General features: G+C 43.5%; 2 protein-coding genes across 8 annotated transcripts in view; one reads left to right on the forward strand and one right to left on the reverse strand.

Moving 5' to 3' along the window:
• The window catches only part of CTNNA3 (catenin alpha 3), a 369,305-nt gene that overhangs the window by 177,545 nt on the left and 166,243 nt on the right, over nucleotides 1-25,517 (reverse strand). The window lies entirely within an intron of this gene.
• Nucleotides 19,786-25,517, forward strand: part of LRRTM3 (leucine rich repeat transmembrane neuronal 3) — a 72,838-nt gene continuing 67,106 nt past the window's right edge. For 2 of the 5 annotated variants that reach the window (XM_088168655.1, XM_088168654.1), the window contains exons 1-2: nucleotides 19,786-20,544; nucleotides 20,875-22,406. In XM_088168655.1, coding sequence (XP_088024781.1) covers nucleotides 20,541-20,544; nucleotides 20,875-22,406 — 1,536 coding nt within the window. In that variant the 5' untranslated portion in view covers nucleotides 19,786-20,540. The other 3 variants (XM_088168656.1, XM_088168657.1, XM_088168653.1) reach the window with 3 other exon arrangements.

The following is a 25,517-nucleotide window of genomic DNA, read 5'->3' on the forward strand; positions in this document are numbered from 1 at the left end:
GTACTGGAAATTTCAGGCTGGATGCAAGCACTCATGTGAATTTCTCCAAGTAACCTGAGTGCACAAAACTGGAGGCCACGTAGAGATAGCACTGTACATTCTGTAACCAACCAATTGGGAGAGGACAGCCAGTTCCCAGAGGGCACTTCAGCAAATGATACACAGAAATAACAGCTACCCAGAGGTTGTTAGCAGCAAGTTACAGTGCATCCAACTGCACTCCTCCCTCAGAGATCAGACACCTGTCTCAGGATATGACACCACTCAGCCTGACATGGCCTCAGCCTGTGTCTCTTGCTGCCAGGTCTCACCTCCAGACAGAATAGGTCACGTAGGGCAGAGTTTCGTCCCAAAACAAAGCTAAAATCTCCCTTTTGTTGGTTTTGTTTGTTGGAGGTGCCACACACACTGTCAGATGATTAAAACCCAAGAGGAGGAGGGATGGATCCAATACTATTCCAGTTAGCCAAATAACCTCTGTGATGATAACAAGCCTTAGCTACCAGATTTGTCATCACAGTCCATAAATCAGGTTTCTAAATCACTTGCACTGCTTTGAAAATTTCATATTGAAATACCGAAGATTCCTACAAAAGTATCCTCCTCTTTTAAACTAAACAATAACATAGCACACAAACTAGAATATATGTTGAACTAAAATAATCCCTAGTAAATGAAAGACAGAGAAACAGAGTGTTTCCAACAGCTATCCCAATTGCTAAAGAAATTATACAGATATTTTCATTTTTCTGAGTCTTTTCCTCTAAAATAATCTTAGTAGGTTATCCTCTTCACAGTTCATAAAATGCATATGCCACTGCAGAAGTATTCACTGTACAAACCACTATTTTCAACCTTTGCCATGTGAATTCATGAGTGCCAGCAGAAAGCATGTGTTTCCAGATGCCACTTAAGTATGTCTTAGTTTAATAACAAATTCTCTCACACATCAGAATTCCCCACTGGTTTGAACAGTAATGAAGACAAAGACAAGTACTAAAGATTTTGCCATCACACAACCACATTATGCCAGGCACTATGAAAAATACATTTTCCTTGACCTTCCAAGTGCAACTACAAAATGTGTGTGAAACGAGCACCTTAAAGTGGTATTTCAGTAATAACTGAAATACCTAAGTGTGAATCTAAATGTTTGTGTGACCCAAGCAGGGGATGTGCCTATGACCAGATGCACATGCAGTTTTTGGCAAAGAGAAGGCCTCAATGCAGCTAACACTGGCCTGTAGATACTGCACTATAACCAAACTGAGATGTGGGAATTGTGAGGGAGTGGAGAACACCCTATATCTGAAGCCCAATATCTCAGATCAAACCACTAGTAACATTCCTGCAATTTAGATTTCAGGTTTTAACCTTGGGATGCCAATAGATGTGCAATATTTGTGTGTTTTCTGGTTTAGGGTTTGTTGGGTTTTTTTTCCCATTAAAGTTAATGCTAAATACCAAAGCTAGTATTTTCACATATTTCCAATACTTCACAAAATGCAATTACAAGCTTAGTTCTATTAAATGATTGGGTTTTTTCCCTTGTCCCTAGGGTAAGAATCACAAATTCAAAAAAATTCTGGCTACTTTAGAACCAAGTTTCCAGACTACACAGTGATAGAGCTGGAATCAGTTATAACATCTATGGGAGTGAGGAATGGAGACTTGAAATTTGGCATCCTAGACCTCCTTAAGCTCTCCTACACTGTAGAGAACTGCAACTATTTCTACTAAAAGCTGACTCTGGCCCCGAGTGGGGAATCAGCACTGGAGAGCTGGGTTGGCCAGCCAAGGGATCACAGCCAATGCCCTCTGGTCCCCAGAGGATTTAAGGAATGCTGCTCACTGAAGTGACACAGATTTGTGACACAGCATCTTGGCTTATGTGGAAGATACAAAATACAAAATTTCCTGTCTCTGGCTATTAGAGGAAATCAGATGGGTTAGTTATCCAATCAATGTTAACTTGTCAAACCAGTAAACAAAAATGCATTTCTATTACAGCAGAAAAAAAACCCATAAATTATTTAATTTCATTTTTAAAATTTAAAAAATTAAATTTTTCTAATTAAAAAAATTAAAAGCACTGGTGACATTTAAAGCTGGATTTTTTATCTTCAGTAAGTTAATATGATTTATATTAATACCATCTTCCTTGAAAGAAAAATAAACCTCTCCATACAGAACCTCTTCTAAAGCATGCTCCCTCATTTCAGCATCAAACCATTTAGCTGTTATTAACTCACTCACACTAAGAGGAGGAATTTACCAATAAAATCTAGGAACTGTTATCTTATTCCTCACTTTTGATTTTTGGAATCTAAACAAAACAATAAAATCACTGGTTTCTTTTATTGTTACCAGAGTATTTTATTGTGCAATAATACTGAGCTCCTTGCAATCCCAGGGGATGTATGTATCCAAACATTATACATTTTAAAATCCAATGTCATCCAGAAGTGCTACTGCAATGTGTGCAATCAATTAAGACTTCTTTGTATATGCATTAGTTTTTATCAATTCTGTGTTTATTAAGTGTTAGTTAAATCCAGTTTCCCAACTGATTTTAAAATAAATACCTTTATATAGTCTGAGGAATGAATTGCCTTTTGCTGCAATAGCAAAACCCTGTGACTAAAATGTTTCTACCAGAACTTTTCTAATTATTTCTATTCAAATACCTTCCACTGTGGGAGGCAATTTGGCTGTGGTCTGAGAGTTCTATCACCACAAGTGTCCAAAGATATCACTTTAATACACACTCAGAAAGGAACAAATGCTGTTTATACAAGGTGTCATTCCCACAGAGACCAGACTGGCAGGCAAGTCTGTGTTCTTATAATTCCATTCTTCCTCAGGGAACAATTCCTGCCATAAAAGTTTTATTCCCATTGAACAATTTTAACTTCCCTTAAAGAGAAGAACCTTTTCTCGCTGCAGGATAAACAGAATTTAAAGATTCAGGACTGAAGTTTAACTCATTGCATGCAGCCAGACAATTTGATTTCTCTTGCTGGAGCCTATTCACCACACCTTTGTCTCCCAAGTTGTCTACTGCCATAACCCACTAGGGGAGAAGAAAAGCACTGGGAGGGAGGGTAGGACCCTGTGGGATGTGCAGTCCTGGAGATCAGCATTCTGTACTAATAAAAGAAACAGGCTCATATCTTTAGGTACTATCATGAAGTAGGACAGAGAAGATGGACAGAGAAATGCTTGCTTCGTTCCATAAATAGTTATAGCTCTGAAAAGAGAAGCAGTAATAAAACACTACTAAATATTTAGTGATTCCAAAAAAATCGCTCAAAAATCTATCATTGCAGAATATGGGACAATATTTTGAGTCAAAGATGTAAACACACCAAGTACTGAGATCCAAAGTACAGCTAGGTTTTCCTCCAATTGTCTGTCTGCTGCCAAATATTCTTCTCCTGTCTGTGCTAAGGCCAAACCTTCAGGTAGAACTGGCAGGCTCCCCTGGTTTATCAGGGTATAAAATGCTGTGAAAGTGAAGCATTACAATTCTAACAGGCTGCTGTATGTGCTTTCTGTTTGCTGTAATAGCTTCAAAGCACTAATTACCTAATGGCAGCAACTCTTCTGAACTTCCCAATGGAATCAATATGGATCAATGATGTCAAACCATCAGGCTGTACAGAAGGTTCAGTCTGTGAGCAGTTCTGAGAAGAGCTACACATCTGTCACTCTTGGTGTGCTATATTTAGATAACATCTCTCATGTCTTTTTTTCAGTGATGCCATGGACTCGTAGGGCTGCCATTAACCCTTTCTGCATGCTGCCCACTGACTCTGCTCCAGCTAATAATCTCTACACTAAAGACCTAAACAGAACTTCTGTTATACTTTGAAGGTATGATTGCAAGTGTTGAAGATTGATAAATTCATTTTCATTTCATCCCTGAACACTCCCCATTCACTGGTCCTCAATACAGAGAGCCAGCTACTCTTGCCTTAAACAGCATTTCATTCTCTATTTCATGATCCTGATCCATGATGAGCAGCCAGGCCTAATAGTTAATACCTACCTGAACAGAGTATTAAGCCAGAGACTCTAAGATCAAGCATTATACTTGACCTTTTCAATTTTGTTCCAATCAATACCTCAAAAATTGATTTTCTCTTATTCAGTATACCCAAATGGTTTCATTAAACTGAAAGATTACATGACCTCCCAACAGGGAAAGGCCACCAGAACCTATTCTCTAGTCTGTGTCATATGAAAGCCCTAATCAACAGCCAGTGAGTATCTGAGAATACCAAACACATCCACCTCAATTATTATACAACAATCACACCAGCAGTGCTGTTCAGTGGAAATTATGACTAGAATATTAAACTATCAAATGTTTAGACTTGGCTCAATGTCTGGCAGCAGAACACATCTGGATTTGGGCTGCACAGAAGTGCAACATCAGCCATTGCCCATTCATTGTAGCAAGAATGGGAGGACATTTCCTGAGCCAAATGCATCCAAGGACTCCCTCCCACACACCAACTCCCTGGGAAGTGACAGCTTCCCCCAAGTGCACTTCTAACCTACAATAAATGAGGCAAGCACATTATTGTGACTATTTGCCTCCATCAGCTTGTAAATGCTTTGTTCCTAAGAGGTGGTGAGATCCAAAGAATAAAGCCCAGGTCCCTTCCCACCAGGCAGCTCCCCAGGCAGCCTGCCCCCAGCCTGTCGGGGTGTCCCAAGGACAGCACCTGGCACTGATACCTTTGTACTACCTGGCTCCTGGCACTGGTCTAACAAATGGAGAGTCCTTCTATTAAAGTATCAGAGATCCTGTGCATGTATGTAAAATAAAAAGACAACAAGGAATGGCCTCGAGTCTTTCTGCAGTGTGCAAACAGCCTTTTGTTTGTGCCATTACCTGAAAACAGGGTCTCAGTGTCAGTTGACCAGACAATATTTTCTGAGGTCTGTCCCTTGTCCCAAACCCATTTGTTTTGTACAAACTCTTTCCTTCAGTTCAGTACCACAACCTTCTCCACAGCTCTCACCCTCCCTGGAGGTGTCTATTCCAGAGTTATTACAATTCTAATCCATGCAAGCATTTTCCTTTCATACTGCAAACCCTGTCTGACAGTTCCCTCCTAATTTTCTGCCCTAAACTGCCTCAGTTTCTCATTTAAAAGAATCAGGATTTTTCATTAAAGCGGATTACAATTCAAGCAATCATGACTTCTTGGTGCTAAAGAAGTGGATTTCTGTTTTTACTATCAGAGGTCCCGCTTTTGCTTTCTTCCAAAAATACTCTTCTAGATCCAACAGTCTCCTTTCTCTCTCTTTTCTCCTTTGCTTTTGCCTTTGTGGTATCTGGATTAATGTCCTTCTACCCTAACTCCACAATGTCTACAATACAGAACTCCTTTATGCCAGCCATCCTCCTCTGATCCCTCTCAGTCCAGCTTTTCTTTCCCTGCTCTCTGCCTGTTCTTCACCCCTACTAAGCTAATTAGGGCTCTTAGGGTGAGGTTCTCTGGGTGCAGGCATAGAGAAGGAACAGAATGAAACAGCTTTAAAAAAACTCTACCCAAGACAGGAAAAAAACAACAAAACAACTAAAAGTAGGAGAAGAGCATTGCATGGTAGATGTCCTGAGTATTCATGCAAGCTCAATAGCAAATACATTCCTTTGCCTGTTGTCTACCAAAAAAACCCCAACATTTTTGAAACTTGCATTTCTTCCAATGAAATAAATTGTAGAAAATATGAGGACTAGCCTGGTGAAAAAAAAAATTATTTTTTTTCAGCAGCCCTCAAAATACAGGGCAGAGAAAAATAATAAACAGAAATTTTAGAAGTGGAGTTTAACAAATGTTTGATCTCAATGAATCATCAAGACAAAGGAGGGAAAAAACCCAACAAAACAAATTTATTGCATGGCAACACTGAAGTGGTGGGAGTTTTATCTGGCACAGAAGAAATAAGAGAAGGAAGGTTAACCATTCAGTGCCTTAAATCAAAGCTGTTATCTTCTTTTTCCCTTAGCTCATTCCAAACACGTTTGTCTAATTATAAATTCTGGGAGATCCCAGCTATGACAGCAGGGGCTGTTGTAACACAAGGGCAGGACCTGGCACTCACCTTGAGCCTCACACCTGCCAGGCCTGGAGCTCCCTGGATGCTCCTTCCAGCCCTTCTCAGGTGTCCCACTGGACAAATTCCAGTGACCTGAGACCTGCCCAGCCAGCCAGCACTGCTGGGAAGTGATAGAAAGGGGCTTGGGCAGCACCTCAGTACCCCTGGATGGGTCCCATCTGTCCCCATGGACTTGTGGCACAAGCATCCATTATTGTTTCAGCTAGAACTAAATGGGAATGTCAAGGATCTGGATAAAAAGCTTATTGCATTTCCCTTATAACCTTTTTCCAGAGCAATAACACTTTGCAACAATCTTCAAAAAATCGAAACACGTCCCTTGCTTGCTAGAGTAAAACTCCTGTATTAAAGACCATGTGGATGTTTAATTAGTTCTCCGTGCATGAGAAGTGACTCAGCTTGGATTGATCCATAGATTGGCAGACACAGCAGGCAGAAAGGCCCAGAGCAGCAGTGCCCCGAGGCTGTGAGGAACATGAGGGCCGGCAGCAGGACACAGAACATCGGCCACCCCGGTGCGATGCGGCTGAACACGCACAGCGCCCCCCTGACCTGGACGGAACTGCGGGCCCAGCAAGGGCTGCGAGCCGTCAAACGTGCCACCCTGTATTCTCACCCACTCTGCACACCTGAGCCTGGCAAACCAGGGCTTTTACTCTCAGCCTCTTCCCCCACAGAGTGCTCATCCAGAACAATGGGACACAAAAGCTCCCCTTCCCAATGTCACTTAAGTTACCCGCTTCAGTTCCAAGTTAATTGAGATGCAAATGGAGACACGATGTTGGAGCCTGCCTCCCTAACCCTACAGGAAGACATTCAACAGCATGAGGACAGCTACCTACAAGAGAAGAACATCTTTCATGCCAATATGTTTAGACTAAACAGTATATACCCCTTGTGGTACCAGAGCCAAGAACATTTCAGCTGTGTGGTGTTTTCCTGGCTCCTGACTTCAGCAAGCAGACTGCATTTAACAGAAGAGTCATACTGCTTCTTCATCACATAAAATAATTCTCTTTCGTGGGGAAGTAAAGAGAATGAGAAGCCAGAACAGCTGCCTGATGGATGTCAAAACCTATTCCATTAAATAAAGGTAATGGCAAAACTCAGGAGAGGCAGCAGCACTTTATAGTGAGTTCCCATTTATTCATTTTGTTTCAAAGCCAACAACAACTCCAATAGTCTTAGACTCCACGAAAACAGAATATTTGCATTTCAGATTTTATCAGTCTTCTAAAGACACTACCTACAGCACACACAAGCATGTCTAATGCATACTCACGAGCTCTTAGGGAATTATTATGCTCAAATTCAAAATGCATGAATGGAATCAGTATAAAATGTGATAGATGAATCACCCTGAATATCAGGAGTAAACCTACCCAAACGTGACTACATGAAGACTTACCTCTGACCTCTGTTCTAACCATGTAAAGTGCAAATTACAGACAAGCAGAGACAGCAATTAATTCCACAAGGAACAAAAATCAGCAAAACATAGGCCCTGTAACTGTTATGTTAAACCATGAGACTTGATCAGTAAGTTCCTACTAATGACCTCTGACAGCCATACCCATAGGTGTGGACACTCCTGCTCTGCCATCCACATCCCTGTCCAAGCCACTGCTATTCCTGTTCATCAGCACTCCTGGGAAGTGCTGAAATAGTGCGTGGCTCCACATAATGATGTCTACAGCTCTCCGTAATTTTTTAATTCGTTTGTGTTTGAGAATATGAGAAATTCTCTCATGAATTCATAAATGCTTTCTGCCTTTCCTGAATGATAACAATGGGAACTGAAACAGAGCAGATTCCGCTGCTGCTGCTGCTGGCTGCTCCTGCATTAAAGTGTGGCAAGTAAAACAAGGCAGCACGGACACACACGACACTTGGAGCCAGCCTCTGACAAGGCAGCAGCGCCTGGCGCCAAGCCAATTGTGCAGAAAGCAAAAGACAAACAGCAGCAAAACGTGGCAGAGGCTGCAAACTTGTAAAGCACTAAAAACATTTACTATTTTTCAAATGCATTCTAGGCACAGTGGGACGTTAGGCATTTCATACGTTTCTGCTGCAAGCAGCCTAAAGTAAAAAAATATCAGGTAAGTGGCAACCTAAGCAAACAATACAAATGTCCTAGAGAAGCACTTGAAAACAAAACAAAATAAAAAATAGTTGTGAAGTATTTCCAGTAGCTGAGAAAAAGAACAGTAATGGAAGAAAGGTCACTGGCATACCTATCAAATCACATGTGAACATTAAAGAGGCTAATTTTGACATACTTAAGATGATCAGCAACTCTCCAGCCCTTGATCTTTGCATGTAACATATTGTATTAGTTCATGATATGATATGAGATTTATTATTCAAAAAGAGAGAAAAATATACCAACAGAGAATCCCCTCCCATTGTGAAATTCTGCAACTGAACTCACATGATCATTAATTCCGTCAGCAGTTAAGTCATTTGACAGGAAAAAACCCTACAAAGAGTAGGAATTCTCTCATTCTCTGCATCCTTGATGTAATTTACAACAACCTTTTTCAAGTGGAAGATCCAAATTTGAAGTTTATCAGTACTATGGCAATTCCCACCACATCAGGAATGAGCAATGACAGAAGGAGGCTGCTACAGTTCTCACTGAAGGTATAAAAACCATCCCAAACAGATTTGGACTTTGAGAATAACCCCAGTAGTTAGAGTTATTGGAAACCTTTTCTAAAGCTGGATTTGGGTAAAACTCTGTTTTATCAAAATTAAGAAGTCTGCAGCTCAACTGCAGTGCCAGTTACAGAGGCTGGCACTCAGTTTCTCTCATGTTTTTGTGTTTAGGAAAGGGTGAAATAGTAAATCCTGGTCTTTTCCATGAACATATGATTTACCGTCTTGTTTAAAATGTTAATCTTTTGATCAGCAAGTATCTGATACAGAATTCAAATACCATGGTATTTATGTAAGGAACAAATGCATTCAAGGACACTGAGAGTTTTCTTTTTGGAAATGCTCTGAGGCAGTGGTGCTCCAATACAACTCCAAGACTTTTATCCGTTTACAAATATCTCAATTCCAGCAGCGTATTTCTACTTGACTTTAACTCACACGGAGAAGAGCATTGAAATTGCTATGTCAGATAAGAGCACTGGATCTCTTCCAGCTTTCTGTCTCAGAGCAGCAAGTCCTGGGCATTTTAAAGGAAACTGCAAGGCTCTTCATAAGAGACAGCTCTTATGCAGGGACGTGGCCATACAGTACCTTGGTTTTTGCTTTTCCTACAACCCGTTAGTTACTTTCTGTTGGTTTTACATTGAAATGGGAGACTTTTATGTCTTTTAGCTTTTACTAAATACCCCATGTGGACTCTTAATGCACTTCAACTGCACCAGAGCACATTACCTTAGAAGTCCCTCGGGAATGGCACTGTGGGGTTCAATTATCACAGTATGAGCTAAACTATACAGCTGAAATGAGACACACTGGTGATGCAAAGGGAAAAACAAAGGTATATTTGGGTTTCCCTGAAAAGTTCTTCTTTCCTACTTTTCTTATGAATTTCAACCTAAATAACATTGCAACACCACTCTATTTACAGCTGCTTTGTATATTAGATTTGTAGACAGTTATTATCTTAAGATTTGGGTTCTTTTTAGTCCTGCATTGATAGAATAAAGCACATTTGTTTCCTAGAAGTTTACAGGCTTACAAAGAAACACAGGAAACTGCTCAACCCAGAGCAGCAGAAATGGCCACAGGAAGCATTTTTGTTGTGTTAATTATATCGGCACATGTGTATCGCTGCTCTGGATTTCAACCTGGTCAATCTGTCTCAATCACAAATAAATGCTGACACAAACATGTGCTGGAAGATCAAAGCAAGCAGGCACTCCCTGTCCCTATGACACACACACACATCTTCCTGTGGTGTACCTGTGACACAAGAAGCTCCTGTAAGAGCACGTGGATGGAGGTGCCCTCGCTTTCCGTCTGCCTGGAGGCAAAATGGTTTTAAACCCCAGTCCACGCTTGTGAGTGTTTCTGTTTTCTCCCAGTTCCTGTTACCATTCAGGGACACAAAATGAAGCTGTTGACTCGCTCAGGCTCAGCTCTCCCGTGTCTCCACCACATGGACTGGCCACAGTCCCTACCTGGTTATCAACTGCAGCATTTCTTGCTTGCTAACCACTACTGTAGGCAGCCAAGCTGCAAGAGGAAAAGGTGCTTTTAAGCCTCTTACCTACTTAGGAGATACAGAATGCTGGATAGAAGGATTTACAAAATACAAAAATACAACATGCCTATCCTAAAATTCTTGCAAGAAAGAGAAGAGTGAAAACTCCAATTATTCTCTTCATGTCAGCTTCCTCTCCTCTACCCTTCAGCACCGCATCCATCAGCAATTAACAATTAGCAGATATTCACTGTTTTACACATGTATTGAGTCACTTTGAGTTGCTTTGACATTTGTTTGCTGTCCTGTCCATCGGCTGAAAGACACTTAGTTTTAATAAACAGTAGAGTACAGTGCCATAGAATCCAAAATAAATATGCAGGAACCCTGATTTTTTATTTATTTGTTAATTAATTATATGTGAGTCAGTTGAACGTTTTTTAAATCACCCAAACATGCTGGGGTTAGCTCTACAGATTTTTTTTTAATTTAATTTAAGACTATTATCTTGGGTAGACATGAGAAGATGAGCTAATATATCATTTAAATCACTCGTGGTTTCTTCAGAGCTCTGTCTGCCAGACATCTCAATGGGAAAAGACAAAGAAGGATGGCACATACAGAATGGAACAGTCAAAACATACCTGCACATATTTTATTTTCTTTTAAATCACAAAGTTCTAGTCCACCATTACTGGCATGGATGAGTGACCCCTGCCTAAGCAGTGGCTGATGACAGGCTGGTTAACTAAGACTGTCAGCATAATTTAACATTTTGAGCCTTCTCAGGAGCACCAGGCTACCAAAGCTGGAATACCTACACGCTGCCACAGCTTGCTTCACTGGAAAAGATTTGACTGAATTACTAAAAGCTAAAAAATCTGAAACTTTTGATGAAAAAGAGAGCAAACTTCTTTTTGCAGAAAAATGGCAGTAAACAGCATTAGGCTGAAGCCAGGGAAGGAAGTGACTAAGCATGCAACTGCAGCCACTGGGAATAAATCATTGCTATGCTAGTCATGGTGGGAATGAGCACAATTATATGCTTCTTAACTTTCTTCATGTTTTCCTCTTTCAGCTCCAAATCTGCTCAACTGTCATGTTTAGTTTTCTCTTCAAAATGTTACTAATGCTGTCTAATAACACATCACTCTGACAGTCTCAGGCTGGAAATCACAGCCTCACAACACCACCACCAAGTCCAAGCAGGAGGTCCTAACAGAGGAAAGCTGGAATGCTTTTTTCTCTGGCGAATTTTTCATGCATAAGCAAGTGAAAGGAGAGACTGGAAATTATTTTAGAACATTTCAGCATGTCAAATGAAATCATTCTACGCTGCCCTCCTGCCCCCTGTATGCCTGTTTATGTTAAGAGCAGTAAGACTAGGAAGTACACCAATGTCTTCTACTAATTCAGGTCTGATCCCAAGAAATACTGCTACATACACCTTTTGTTTCAAGAAGCTAAAAATGTCTGCTGCAATTTTTATATTAAAGGAAAATCAAAGGTAATATTCAGTGAATATTGAAGTAATTTTCAAAATGGTACTCTTCTAACATTAGAAAGGTTCTATAAGTGAATAGACATTGGCAAACTTATTAACCACAGATATAAGATAATCCTGCATTTTAAACAGAAGTCTGTATTTCTATATTTGACAACTACACTGTCCTCACGTGGAATTCTGCTATTTGGCCGCTCGAGCTCCAATAAAGGCATCAAAATAAATGATACCCATAACAATCAATAAAAATTACAGTAGATACAGAATAACCTCTGCTGGAATTCCAAAAAGGAACAGACAAGTGATGGAAAGGGTATATGTTTGAATATAACTAGTGTCAGACAAAAAGTCAAGCAAATCATCTATTATACTGATAGAATAATTGCATGCCACTATTCCTCTCTCGTAAATGAAATACTGAGACCCCAAAAATTTAGAATAAAAGCTCAGGTTTGGAGAACAAGTTACAGTGGTTTCTTATATGATGTAGACGTTGTGGGTGTCCTATAATGAACGCTTTTGCCAGCTGCCTTCCTCCAGCAGTCAAGGAGCCACTGCAGCCAACAGATATTCCAGGGCTGAGCTGACAGAATAATTAATTAGACAACCTCAGCACATAGTGAGGTATCAAGGCAGCTTCATCTGGAGCCCCACAGAGTTAAATGCACGGCAGGGCACAGGTCTGAAACTCCTAAGAAATGTGTGAACATGCATCATCTATGTGTGCTCCGTGCTGTGCAAATGTCAAACACTAATCCCTCAGAGATGTACGAAAAGGGTAGGAGTATAAAAGCCATGAGGGCAGAGAACAGCTGAGGAGGCAAGACCAGCCCTGAGGGGAAATTGTAACTACACATAGGCACGGAACACTGAAAAGGTCTGAAGTTTGGTGAACAGCAGAACTACAAATGGCCACAAGGCTGGCACTACCAGCACCCTGTCTTTACTCAAACGTTTCTGTTCCTGTTCTTACCAACACGACAGCACACGCTCAGAGCTCGCTCCTTTCCCTCTGGCCAGCATGGGACGCCGTCAGCATTTCTGGTTTTCCTGGGGACCAGGCCGCAGCTCTGCTTGGATTCAATTATGCGATGTCTCTACACGGATGCCCCAGCCCTTGCACACCTCTCCACGAACAAAACTGTTCCATGAGACCTCCATGCAAATCTGGCTGCCTGGGAAGTTCATTTCCTTTCCTATCGCTCACAGTCTGCCCCTGATGCAGAACTGTTCTAGCAAGGCACAAGTAGATACCCCAGGGGACTGTGGTGGCTTGGGGTTTTTCAATGAATCTTCCTCCATTTGTTACCTGAAAAAAGACGCAGTGAGGAGAGGAGGTTGACGCTCGGGGGATGAATACTCAGAAATTTCGATACAAAAGAACTGGCCAATGGTTCTAGCGTTCCACGGAAATCTTCCAGGGAGGGGAAAAGGGGCGTCGGGCACTCGCATAGCTGAGGGGGAACACGCTGGCAGTGCGGGGCAGTTCGGGCGGTGTCTGCTGCTGCCTTTGTCCTGCTGAGCGGCTCGGTGCTGCTGCGGAGCTCTCCTTGCTGCCCGTGTGTCCGCTACCGTCTGACTGGGGCTCTTCGCACCCGCCAGCGCCTCACCATGTCTGGTGTGCGGGTGTTTCAGGGGAAAACGGGCCCGCACCTCCTCCCTGTCTCCGGAGACAGCACCTGCCAGTCGCTGACTGGAAGCTCGGCGGCTGACATCGCCAGGGTACTCGCACCGTACACATGGGCGCCTGGGGAAAGCGAAACGCAGGCCTCCTCTCCCCGGGATTCGCACTGGCTGCCCTCGAGGCCGTGAGGGAGGCACCGCCATCTCTGTCCCCCCGAGGCCGTAAGGGAGGCACCGCCATCTCTGTCCCCCCGAGGCCGGGAGGGAGGCACCGCCATCTCTGTCCCCCCGAGGCCGTGAGGGAAGCACCGCCGTCTCTGTCCCCCCGAGGCCGTGAGGGAGGCACCGCCATCTCTATCCTCCGAGGCCGTGAGGGAGGCACCGCCGCCTCTGTCCCCCAAGAGGCCGTGAGGGAGGTACCGCCATCTCTGTCCTCCGAGGCCGTGAGGGAGGCACCGCCATCTCTGTCCCCCCGAGGCCGGGAGGGAGGCACCGCCGTCTATGTCCCTCCGAGGCCGTGAGAGAGGCACCGCCATCTCTCTCCTTCGAGGCCGTGAGGGAGGCACCGCCATCTCTTCCCCCGAGGCCGTGAGGGAGGCACCGCCATCTCTTCCCCCGAGGCCGTGAGGGAAGCATCGCCGTCTCTGTCCCCCGAGGCCGTGAGGGAGGCACCGCCATCTCTTCCCCCGAGGCCGTGAGGGAGGCACCGCGCCGACAGCGCCCCTGGCGGCTGGGCCGCAGGGGAACGGGCAGGTAAAGGTGGTGACCGGGGTTCTTCGGTTTTCTCTTTTCACAGTTTTTATTGTTGTTGTTGTTCTTCTCGTTACATATATGTGTGTGAATATATATTCTAGTAAAAAACTGTTATTCCTTTTCCCCATACTTTGGCCTGGAAGCACCATAATTTTCAAAGCGAGAGGTCCTCTTTCCATTGCAGGAAGCTTTCCACCTTCCTTGGCAGATATTTGTCTTTTAAACCGGGACAAAGACAAATCGTTCTTCCAGACAAGCACACTTCATGGTGATACCTAAGGCTCTCTCAATACTCAGCCACACAAACCCTGGCAGTGCTGTCTGGCATTCTTCCAGCAATGGCATCCTGGCCCATGGGAGAGCGGGTTCTGCAACAAGGCTGGGTTTATTCTGACCTAATCTCTCTGGCACCTTCACAGAGACTGCAGGCACAATCTCAACACGGCCTTGCATATCGCCCCTGCACATCTCCAGGGCACTTATGCTGGGGATCATTCATGCTCTGCAGGTTGAAGCACTATGTGGAAGATGTAATTAATTTTTACTTCCGTGCTGATCATTCATCCTCAGCACCTTCTGCTGCTTCTACTCGTATTAAAACTTTTCAGAAAGATGCTGGAGGATAAGCCTGAATGGATCAACACTAAATCCACTGAAATAGAAGTGGTTGTGCCAATTTCAGAGAGTAAGTAAAATGATAGCTTTGCATCTCAAGTGTCTCTGGAGGATGAGACAAGCACAGGCTGCTTGCCACAAACACCAGAGGTTTATGTCAAAAAAAGAGACAGAGGAGTCCTGTTACTTTATTTGAATAAAGGGAGAGGCCATGGGGAATTTCCCCTGGGGTCTCTCAAATTTTTGGGGGATGCAGCCTCCTTTTATCCTCATTTCCCAGCCACGTCCCTCTCTCTTTCCCCACTGCCTGAGGTACTTGAGAGGTACACACTTCCCAAAAGTCTAATACCTAAGACCTCCTTCTAATGTATAACCCTCCTTTTTTTCTTTTCCTTGTGTCAATCAGTGGAATTCCTATGGGATTTATGGTTCTTCCCATTGTTACTTTGATCTCTCAGTGCCAGATTTATCTCCTAGCAGACCCATAGTTTGTTTGTAAAGACAAGTCCCAAGGGCAGTGCAGACCAACTCCTGGGATGAAATCCTCTCTAGTCTCAGTCCTCTTCCCCTATTTCTTCAGAGCGTTTTCTGTTGCCTCGGTTTCCCTTGCCTGCATGTTCCTTGAACCTGGCTTTCTCACAGTTCCCTCTCCTTCTGTCTGCCTCCAGCCAACGCTGCATCCTGAGCTTCCCTGTGCCGTCCCACGCTCTGATATTTACACTGGGAGTTCCACGCCCCCAGCTCTAATCTGATCCTCATGGAACAGCAGGTTCATTTAATCACCGGCTCAAAAATTGCAGACACATTTTATTAGACTTATCTCTCCTAACGATACAGTGATAGCACACTACAGTACCATTTAGAGCAAGCTACTACTGCTAACCCAGCTGACTCCTGGCTTCTTTATAGGGGAATAAAGTCAAGGGAACGACACACGGTGTCACTTCATAAACCCAAACAGAACACAGTGCGGTCCCCAAAGGGATGTGTGATTCACACATAAAGGCACTCCCAGACCCAAGAGCTCTGTCTGGGAGCAGAAAAATGCTCTATGCTGGTCTAGTCTCAATTCCAAAGTTTCTGCACCGTGCCTAGAAAAGCTCAGACTGCATTCCTGAAGGTACTTCTCACGGGAGTAACAGAAACCTTTTAATTTTTTCTTTTTTCTTCTCTGTAACATCATCATTAAATTGATTTTAAGGAGCAATAATGGAATATCCTGAGGAAGGCTAAGTGAACCATGTGACAGAACAGGGGAAGGGTTTTGACTGATTTGCATGGAATCCCACTAGCACCTGGTTTCTTACACCCTGGGAAGTTTACATCCCTTCTCTGTCCCCTCATCCCAGTTCTACTGACGCCTGATAATTCTGTCACCTCCCCTTTTCAAATGTACTTAGCAAACAGATGTACCTGGCTATTGCAGGTGCATTCTCATAATCCTAAGAAATGCATGATTTGCTCATTCCCCTTTTCTCTGTGAAAAGTTTCAATTCCAAACCAGCTCTGTAGAGGAACAGGCTTTCACAGTGAATGCCACCTTTGGTTTCACCATTTACTATTTTGGCTGCAGTTCATACTAAGCTTTCCATAGGGAAATTCTATCTAGGTACAGAGAACTCAGCCAGAATGAATCGAAAAAGAAAACACACTGTAATTTAACCAGGTAAGAAAACCCAAAACCAAACATGAAATTAATTGAAGCAAATTAATGCAAAATCAGATAGCAGTGAAATCAATCTAAAACAATATCCAGATAGAAAACCTACTGAAAGTTTAGCACCAAGAAAAAAAAATCTGGACTATTACTACCTTAGCATAGTGCCTAATTTCCAAACAACTCTGAATTTCTCTGTCGTGTAGATGAAGAAAACGATGTGTTCATCACAGGCTCTGCTCAACACATCTCTTTCCATCTGCATGGATGTTAATGCATATCTAGTAACATATTTGCCACTGTATTTCCTGATCTATGCCATTTTCCCCTCAGAAAAAGCCCAGGAAAAAAATAGAGTGATCATGGAGTCATAAAACTCAAAATTTACCAGCATCTCAGGTTCTGTGGTATCTCAGTTTATGTTTAAGGCTGAAACCCCAAAACACGGACTTGAACTTTGTGTTCACGACTATGCAAATAAATAAAATGTTTTTCATAAGAGGTTTTTCTTTGCAAAATTGGCTAAAATACTTTTCTGTCAGGCAGATGGAATGACATTGTTCCTGAGCACTAATGTTCAGTCAGCATGGAGTCACCAAGCCTTGGGTCACCTGCACCTTCTGGCTCCTGCTCCTGACTGGGAATGGCTGCTCCAGGACAGGACAGCAGGTAGGGCTGCCTGCAGAGATACAGAGGTGAGCTCACCTGTGCCTACAGCAACTGTCCTGCAGAATGAATGCACAGAACTCACACAGAGCACGAGCTAAATTCACACACAGGTGTCAGCAAACTCTGGCCTTTGGGCACTCGGGAGTTATGGGAGTAGTTCTAATGGAAACCATCCTTAGCTTATCCATAAGAGAGGAAACCACTTGGGCCTCCCAGTTCCATGAATGGTTTCCCAATGGAGGTGCACTGATAGACAAGGTGTAGCTGATACAAGGCAAAGGTATCTTCTTATATAAAACACAGCTTTAACTTAATTCTCTATTTGTCATCATTTATATGGCCAGATAGGTCTGAAATTTTATAAATGTTTCATACTGGGAGCTTTATTTCCACAACTGGAGAAGAACTTATTCTGCTATATAAAGATACAGAAATGTAATTTTAAAAATCTGTTTATCAGACTCTGGCACTTTTCCTGCTTGTGTAATTCAAAAAGGATCTCAGTAAAGAAAATTCAATTTGGCAATCCATTAACATAGATTTGATGCTCTCTCTGTTCATGTCTTGATGTCTCACCCCTTTCAGAAAAATGAAAATAACTCTTGGTAAAGAGTGGCTGTTCCCTCTTATTAGTCCAGTGTATTGGCAATTACTAAAACCCTAGGACAGCTGCTGAAGCTCTGCTGATTCATGGTGGCCAAGAAGTTACTTGTTAGCTCCATAACCAAGGTGAAGGAGGGAGAGAAACAAAAAAAGGAAAAGCCAGAGAACAGGAGAAGTTTGGGAAGAAGGCCGAGTGCCAGCTGTACACTAAGTTGCACCAATTATTCAGGAGCAAGGATCCAAATGTTATTGGAAGTTTTACATGCTGTGTTTGAACCAGATCAAGAGTCAGACCTAATTTCAGGCCATTTAAATTTAGGAAGATAAAAGAGTAATTTCAATGAAGAGTTTACCTCTCACAGACATCTACTGTCAACAGAGGAAGAGCAGCAGCTCCAAAAGACAAATTGACTTATCCAAGGTCTGAACTGTCTTCTTCCTGCTCTGTCAAGAACAGAGACACCCCAAGGCAGTGATGGGAAGCCTACACCAGGACACAGGCTGGCACGTGGCACTGCTGTCAGCAGAACAGCTCAGCTCCCAGAGCTCCAAACTCTGCTGTTTGTGGCTGGCTCCTCGACCCTACACACCAGACTGCAGAGCCCCAAACAAGTGTAGCAGAGCAGGGAGATGGTGACACTGACAGACGTTAATGGAGCAATTAACCCTTTCCCTCTCCACCCATCTGTCCCGAAGTGAAGAATTCTCACAGAGTGTGCCATGACACAGGAATGCATTTCTGACATGAAAGATGTCCCCAGCTGTTAGCCAGGAATGACTGCGCTCCTCATTTGGGGACTCTGGTTTGGTGCATTAATGCTAGTGGGGTTACTGCAAACCTGAGGTCATCCACTGCCTAAGTACTAGCAAAGGTGGCATTTTAATGCCTGGGCAAGTCTAGGTTTCACCTCATTTGAAGTTATTCTATTGTCACAGCAGTGAATAATTAGGGAAAAGCCAGAGCACATTATTCCAAGGGTAAGGATCCACCCCAGAAAGGCAAAGCAGTTCTCAGCACTGTCTGGCTGCACTTGAGGACTGCACTCCACACTCCCCTTCTATGGAGCAGTACACTTCTCTTCAGCCTCCTGGCCATTCTTGCACGACAAAGAGCCAGGATTTCCCACCTGCCCACCATCATGTGTGATCATACACACACACGTGATCACAGGTGTGATGTAACCACATATTTCTCGGTGAAGGAGGACTGCCAGCGTGGTGTATTTGCTGTAACACCATCTTACACTTGCTCTGCCCAGATGAGAGGACGTGTTCTTTCCCCACAGCGTGCACTGAAGGCGGAAAAACTAAGGAAAAACAAGGTGGCTCTCTTGGTGATATATGAGGACTGTAGAACATCACATATATAGAAAGCTCAGCATTATTGTACCTTCACATAAAATCCTGTCCATGTCCTAGGTGACAGTAAAAACAATTCACCTCATTAAGGTACTACACCAAGCTGCTTAGTCGCTGTGTTGTAAAGGTTCTGGGAGCCTGTGGTTGAAGTGTGGCTGCTGTGAAACAAAGTGACAGCAAGTTGGGAAATAAATGAGCACAGTACTCTCTTCTAACCTCCTGGTACTGAGCCTTTTAACAGAGAAGAAGAAAACAAAAAGGCAATATGTCATCCCCAAAAACATTTTTCATGGTGCAAAAAAATAGTGTCCACACTAAAGCACTTGATAAGAGACACACTGAGGGGGCTGATATTTCACGGAAAAGTAGTGAGTGATTACAATAAGGTTATTGTGAACACGTCTAATGCAGTAAGAAAAAAAATCCTTCCGACCAAAAATTTCTATCTATACCCTACAGATGTCACGTCAGCCCTTGAGAGGAAAGTCTCAGCAGCTCAGGGATGCAGGGCAGCTCCCGCAAGCACGCAGGGAGGCTCGGGGCAGTCCAGCACCCCTGGGCAGCGCACACGGAGCTGCCCCTGCGCAGCGAGCAGCGCCCGCTCTCCCGGGAGAGCTCGCTCATTTGCAAGGGAAGGCAGGCACTGCACATGCCCGCGGTGCTGCTGCCGCTGGGGGCAGCTTTACATAAGGCAGCGCCCGGCGCCAGCCCGCCACAGCCCGCCGGAGCTCTCGGCATGCGAGCGCGGCAGCGCCGGAGCCGCGTCCCGGGCCGGGCTCCCCGCACCTGCACCTGCCGGGCTCGCCTCACCTGCCGGGATCCCTGCACCTGCCGGGCTCCCTTCACCTTACGGGATCCCTTCACCTGCCGGGATCCCCTTCACCTGCCGGGCTCCCTTCACCTGCCGGGATCCCCGCACCTGCCAGGCTCCCCTCAACTGCACCTGCCGGGCTCCCTTCACCTGCCCGGATCTCCGCTCCTGCCCGGATCCCCGCACCTGCACCTGCACCTGCTGGGCTTCCCTCACCTGCACCTGCCGGGCTCTCCTCACCTGCCCGGATCCCCGCAGCTGCCGGCAGCGAGCACGGCGCTGGCAGCTCCCGGGGCTGAGCTGCGGGCAGCACCGACCGACATGCTCTGCTACGAAGCAACGTTTTAAAAGCCAGGTTCCTAACTAGAAAGATGCAAAAGAGTGATATCCATGAAGATCCCATTACCTAGGAAGAATTTGACATTTTGCTGCGAATGCTGTGTTGGGATTGATTTATTCTTGGAGTGTTCTGCACGGCTGGCAAAGAATAATGTTCCAAAATCGGTCCATCTCCCAAGGGGTCCAATTTTTCTTCCTGGGTGTCAGCGAGCCCTGACTCACTACAGTGCAGCTGACAGGGGCTGCCATGCTTGTGGCACACTAAGCAAAAAACAAAAGACCTAAGGACGACCTTTGAACAACACAAAGGATGGGTATGTTTTTCACGTTATCTTTTTAATTTATAGTTCGTAGTTACTGCATAGCCTGTGCTTTAATTACTCCATAGACTTGTGACTTGTTATTATACTTAAATGGCTTAGGGATTACACCTTTTACCCAACTGTTTTTCAGTACTTATATCGAGGTATTCTTAAAAGGGAAAAAAAAAAAAAAAAGCTGAGTTAAAAAAAAAAAACAATATGAAAAGTAGTCAAGTGGAGCTAGGGCTTTGTAAATGATTGTTAAGTACAAGATTTTAGCATGATTGAAAGAAATGACTGATGTGTGGGGGGATAACTTTTCTAAGTTGTTTTTATTTCCAGGTTTCAATGTAATTAGGCTACTGAGCGGATCAGCTGTAGCTCTGGTAATAGCCCCTACTGTATTACTGACAATGCTTTCTTCTGCTGAACGAGGATGCCCTAAGGGCTGTAGGTGTGAAGGCAAAATGGTATATTGTGAATCTCAGAAATTGCAGGAGATTCCCTCAAGTATATCTGCTGGTTGTTTAGGTTTGTCCCTTCGATATAACAGCCTCCAAAAACTAAAATACAATCAATTTAAAGGTCTTAATCAACTCACCTGGCTCTATTTAGACCATAACCACATCAGCAATATTGACGAAAATGCTTTCAGTGGAATACGCAGACTAAAAGAGTTGATCTTGAGTTCCAACAGAATCTCCTATTTTCTTAATAATACCTTCAGACCTGTGACAAATCTCCGGAATTTGGATCTGTCATACAATCAGCTGCAGTCTCTGGGATCTGAACAGTTCAGGGGCTTAAGGAAGCTGCTGAGTTTACATTTGCGCTCCAATTCCCTGAGAACCATCCCTGTTCGAATATTTCAAGATTGCAGGAACCTTGAACTGTTGGACCTGGGTTATAATCGCATCCGAAGTTTAGCAAGGAATGTCTTTGCAGGTATGATCAGACTGAAAGAGCTTCATCTGGAGCACAATCAATTTTCTAAGCTCAACCTGGCACTTTTTCCAAGGCTAGTCAGCCTTCAAAACCTTTATTTACAGTGGAATAAAATCAGTGTGATAGGACAAACTATGTCCTGGACCTGGAGCTCATTACAAAGACTCGATTTATCTGGCAATGAAATAGAAGCTTTCAGTGGACCCAGTGTTTTTCAGTGTGTGCCCAATTTACAGCGCCTCAACCTGGATTCAAACAAGCTCACATTTATTGGTCAAGAGATTTTGGATTCTTGGATATCTCTCAATGACATCAGCCTTGCCGGGAATATATGGGAATGCAGTAGAAACATTTGCTCTCTGGTAAACTGGCTTAAAAGTTTCAGAGGGCTGAGGGAAAATACAATTATTTGTGCCAGCCCCAAAGAGCTGCAAGGGGTGAACGTTATTGATGCAGTGAAAAACTACAGCATCTGTGGCAAGAGTACCACGGAAAGGTTTGAACTAGCACGAGCTCTCCCAAAGCCAACGTTTAAACCAAAACTCACCAGGCCTAAACACGACAGCAAGCCCCCTGTGCCCCCAACTATGGGAGCCACGGAGTCGAGCTCCGAGCCCGAGCACGACACTGAACACATCTCCTTCCATAAAATCATAGCAGGCAGCGTGGCTCTGTTCCTGTCCGTGCTGGTGATCCTGCTGGTGATCTATGTGTCATGGAAGCGTTACCCTGCCAGCATGAAGCAGCTGCAGCAGCGCTCTCTCATGCGGAGGCACAGGAAAAAGAAAAGACAGTCGCTGAAGCAAATGACTCCAAGCACACAGGAATTTTATGTAGATTACAAACCCACCAACACTGAGACCAGTGAGATGCTGCTGAATGGAACGGGACCCTGCACGTATAACAAATCAGGCTCCAGGGAATGCGAGGTATGAACCATTGTGATAAAAGAGCTTTTAAAAGCTGGGAAATAGTGGTGCTTTATTGAACTCTAGGGACTATAAAGGGAACGTTTTTCTCACTTTTCTGGCACAGCTCTTCCATGTCCCTTTTTTGTACATTCATAATACTGGTCATTTTACTCTCATACATAATCAACTCATTGAAATTTAAATACCACAATCAATGTGAAGCCTGAGCTCTGGTTTAATACAATACCTATTGTACAAGCCCTCTACTGATTTCATTAAAGTCCCTCTTGTTTTTAAATAGAAAACTTCTTTCATAAGTAATCCACTGCACCTGCACCAACTGTGCCTCTGGTTAGGGAGGAAAATTACAAAAATGGAAAAAAACAAAAAAATCCAACTCAGTGTGTCCCCCTCTGCCTCCCCAACCCCAGTCCTTGCTCTAAAATTCACTTTTTGAGCCCAGAACAAAGTAAAGACCCAGGTACTGTAGCATCATGTGAATTGTGAGCTGACTGAGGATAGAGATGGTGCAGGAACAGCTCTGAAAAAATGCCTGATTGCTGCCCAACACAAGAGAGACTAAAAAGCACCCTTAGGTATCACAGCAGGGGCAAAGCAGAGGGAAACCTAGGCTTAATAAAAAATTAAAAAGAAAAAGGTACAGTGGGATTTACTGTACTGCATTGTTTCTAGGGCTGATAGCTAGCAATTGAAACCTGTTTATGTGACTTCATACAAAAGGTGCCAGTGTTTATCCCTACATCCAGTTGCCTTTCAGAAAGTAGTCAAAAGGCATTCATTAGACGAGGAGCAGAAATTCCTTATTGATGCAATTAGAGGAACTCAAATGTGCAGCAGCAAAAGCAAGACCACTTCCTGCACACATTTGTTTCAGCTCTCATTAGGAATTCTCTTTTCAAGACTGTCAAAGGCATTAATGTAGCTGAGGAAACCAGTAAAATCCATCACTTTCTTCTATTTCTGTTTATTTGCTGGGCTAGGCTTGCTAAGGTTGTGGGTTATGTTTTGCACAGTGCCCCTCTAATAACTAAATAAAGCTCCATCACTTAAAATGCCAAGCACTGTGCATTTTAGACATACTACAGCTGCAAAGGGCTTTCAGAGAAAACTGGTTGCTCACTGATGTGAGAGGAGTACACCCAAAAATCCTTTTACATAAATCAGTGGCAAATCATTTTTCTCTCCTACCAAAACCCTAATGACATTATTCATATATACTCAGTTTTAATGTCTAGTCATACACCAGTGGTTCTGGGCAAAAAACAGATTTGTAACCCAGCTATTCCCTGCCTTCCTTCTGCCAAAATCATGCATTTTGCTGGCTGCAGAAGGATATAATACCCTCCCCCCGATATTTGCAGATAAATCATACCTCCTGTTTTGATTATCAGGAAGAGAGGGTATGAAATAATACAGCACCACCTTTATAGAAGTCAGTAATTTAACGATCTCTATTTTGCAACTTGATTTGGCTTTGTAAACTGCACATCTTCAATCACTTGGGAGGGAATATTTCTACAAGGCAGTTTCACTGCAGCAGATTAAAAAAGCAAAACCTTAACAGAAGGTTCTCCTGAATTGTTACTGGAAAAAACCCAATCACAGCCAATCACCTTGAACGTGCTCGATACAATGAAAACAAAGCTAGAAACATCTCTTAAAAGAACTAATACACTGGAAGGGCTTTGGGCTGGGGCTTTTTTAGGGGAATGAAACCATTCTCATTTTCAAGGACTGTAGTGAGGAAAGAGCTGAGGGTAGAAGCTTGAGACTGTACTGAGCCCTGCAGGAGAGACCCCATTTCCCTGAGTACAGGGAGCCACACCATTAACAGTGCAAGTGCTGGAGACACAGCAGAGCTGTGCCTGAGCTGCACCTTGCAAGCTGCTATGAAAAAGTCAACACAATTTAATTCTCTTAGCTACTAGAGCATTCCATTTTCTACCAGCACATCTTGGTTCTCTCTGTACTGAAGCATAAGAGTTTGTTATAAACTTCATGTTAAGAACCCTCCCTGTACTTCAGAGGCTTTCATCTCTGCAGTGCTGACTAACATTAGGCACAGCCAAAACACAAGAGATTTGCCCCAAAACATATGAATGTTCATACAGACATACAGACAGACATACACACACACACACGTGTGTGTGTACAAATATAAATACATATAAAAATAAAATTAAATTTTTGTATTTAGTTTTAGGAGTGATAACTGCCACCAGAAAATAATTTCATACCATTACTTTAGATTTTTTGTTATTGAAAAATATTCAATGCATCTTTTAAAACTGTGATTGTGAGAGTTGTCTATAATTGAGTTGGGATTTATATGCTTTCTTTTGTGTTTATCCGTGCCTTGTTCTAAACATAACTACTCAGAAAGAACCAATCCACAACCTCCTTCAGAAAATGGTACCTGTAGAATCATCACTAGCTCCCTTTGAAAAAGACTCAGTTATAGGCATGAAAAAGAAAATAAGGCCAGTCTGCCATAAATCATGAGTGGATAACAAAAATGTAGTAAAAATCCAGCATCTGTATTCATGCACAGGTGAACTAACTCATGCACTGCCTGAAAGCTGCAGCTGCAGGTATCTCCAAACCCAGGGGGGCAGTGTGTAATTGCCACTGTCATTGATAACGCAGCCACTGTCTGACCACACAAAAAACACCCCAGTGTGACTCTGAACCTTCCTGCAGTGCCCAGGGCCTGTGAGCCAAGGGTTTAAATGCCACTCTAGTGCCTATGGCTTAGGCAACGTTTTAAACCACCTCCACAGCACCTGAAAGCACGTTATGATCTCCATGTTTTCATGTGGGCATAACCCACATGAACTCAGCTGAACCAAGCCTCACCACTGTCACATGAAACACTCCAGAAGTGACTTGGTTTGGGTGGTGAGGCCACCTGAGTCACAGCTTCCAATAATCTGGTGGGAATGACTTGGTCTTAGCTGAGCCACTTGCAGTCCCTGTGAAAGGCTGCTCCTCTCCTGAATACAAATGAACAGCTAAAGCCCCAAAGGTTCCAGCAAACAAATTGCTCCTTTGCTTCTCTCCAGTATCTATAATCTTGATCCCACTTTGTCTTGGTTTTTGGATGGTTTG

Source organism: Sturnus vulgaris, chromosome 8 (genome assembly GCF_052056855.1).
Source record: "Sturnus vulgaris isolate bStuVul1 chromosome 8, bStuVul1.hap1, whole genome shotgun sequence".
In the NCBI taxonomy this organism is placed as follows: Eukaryota; Metazoa; Chordata; class Aves; order Passeriformes; family Sturnidae; genus Sturnus; species Sturnus vulgaris.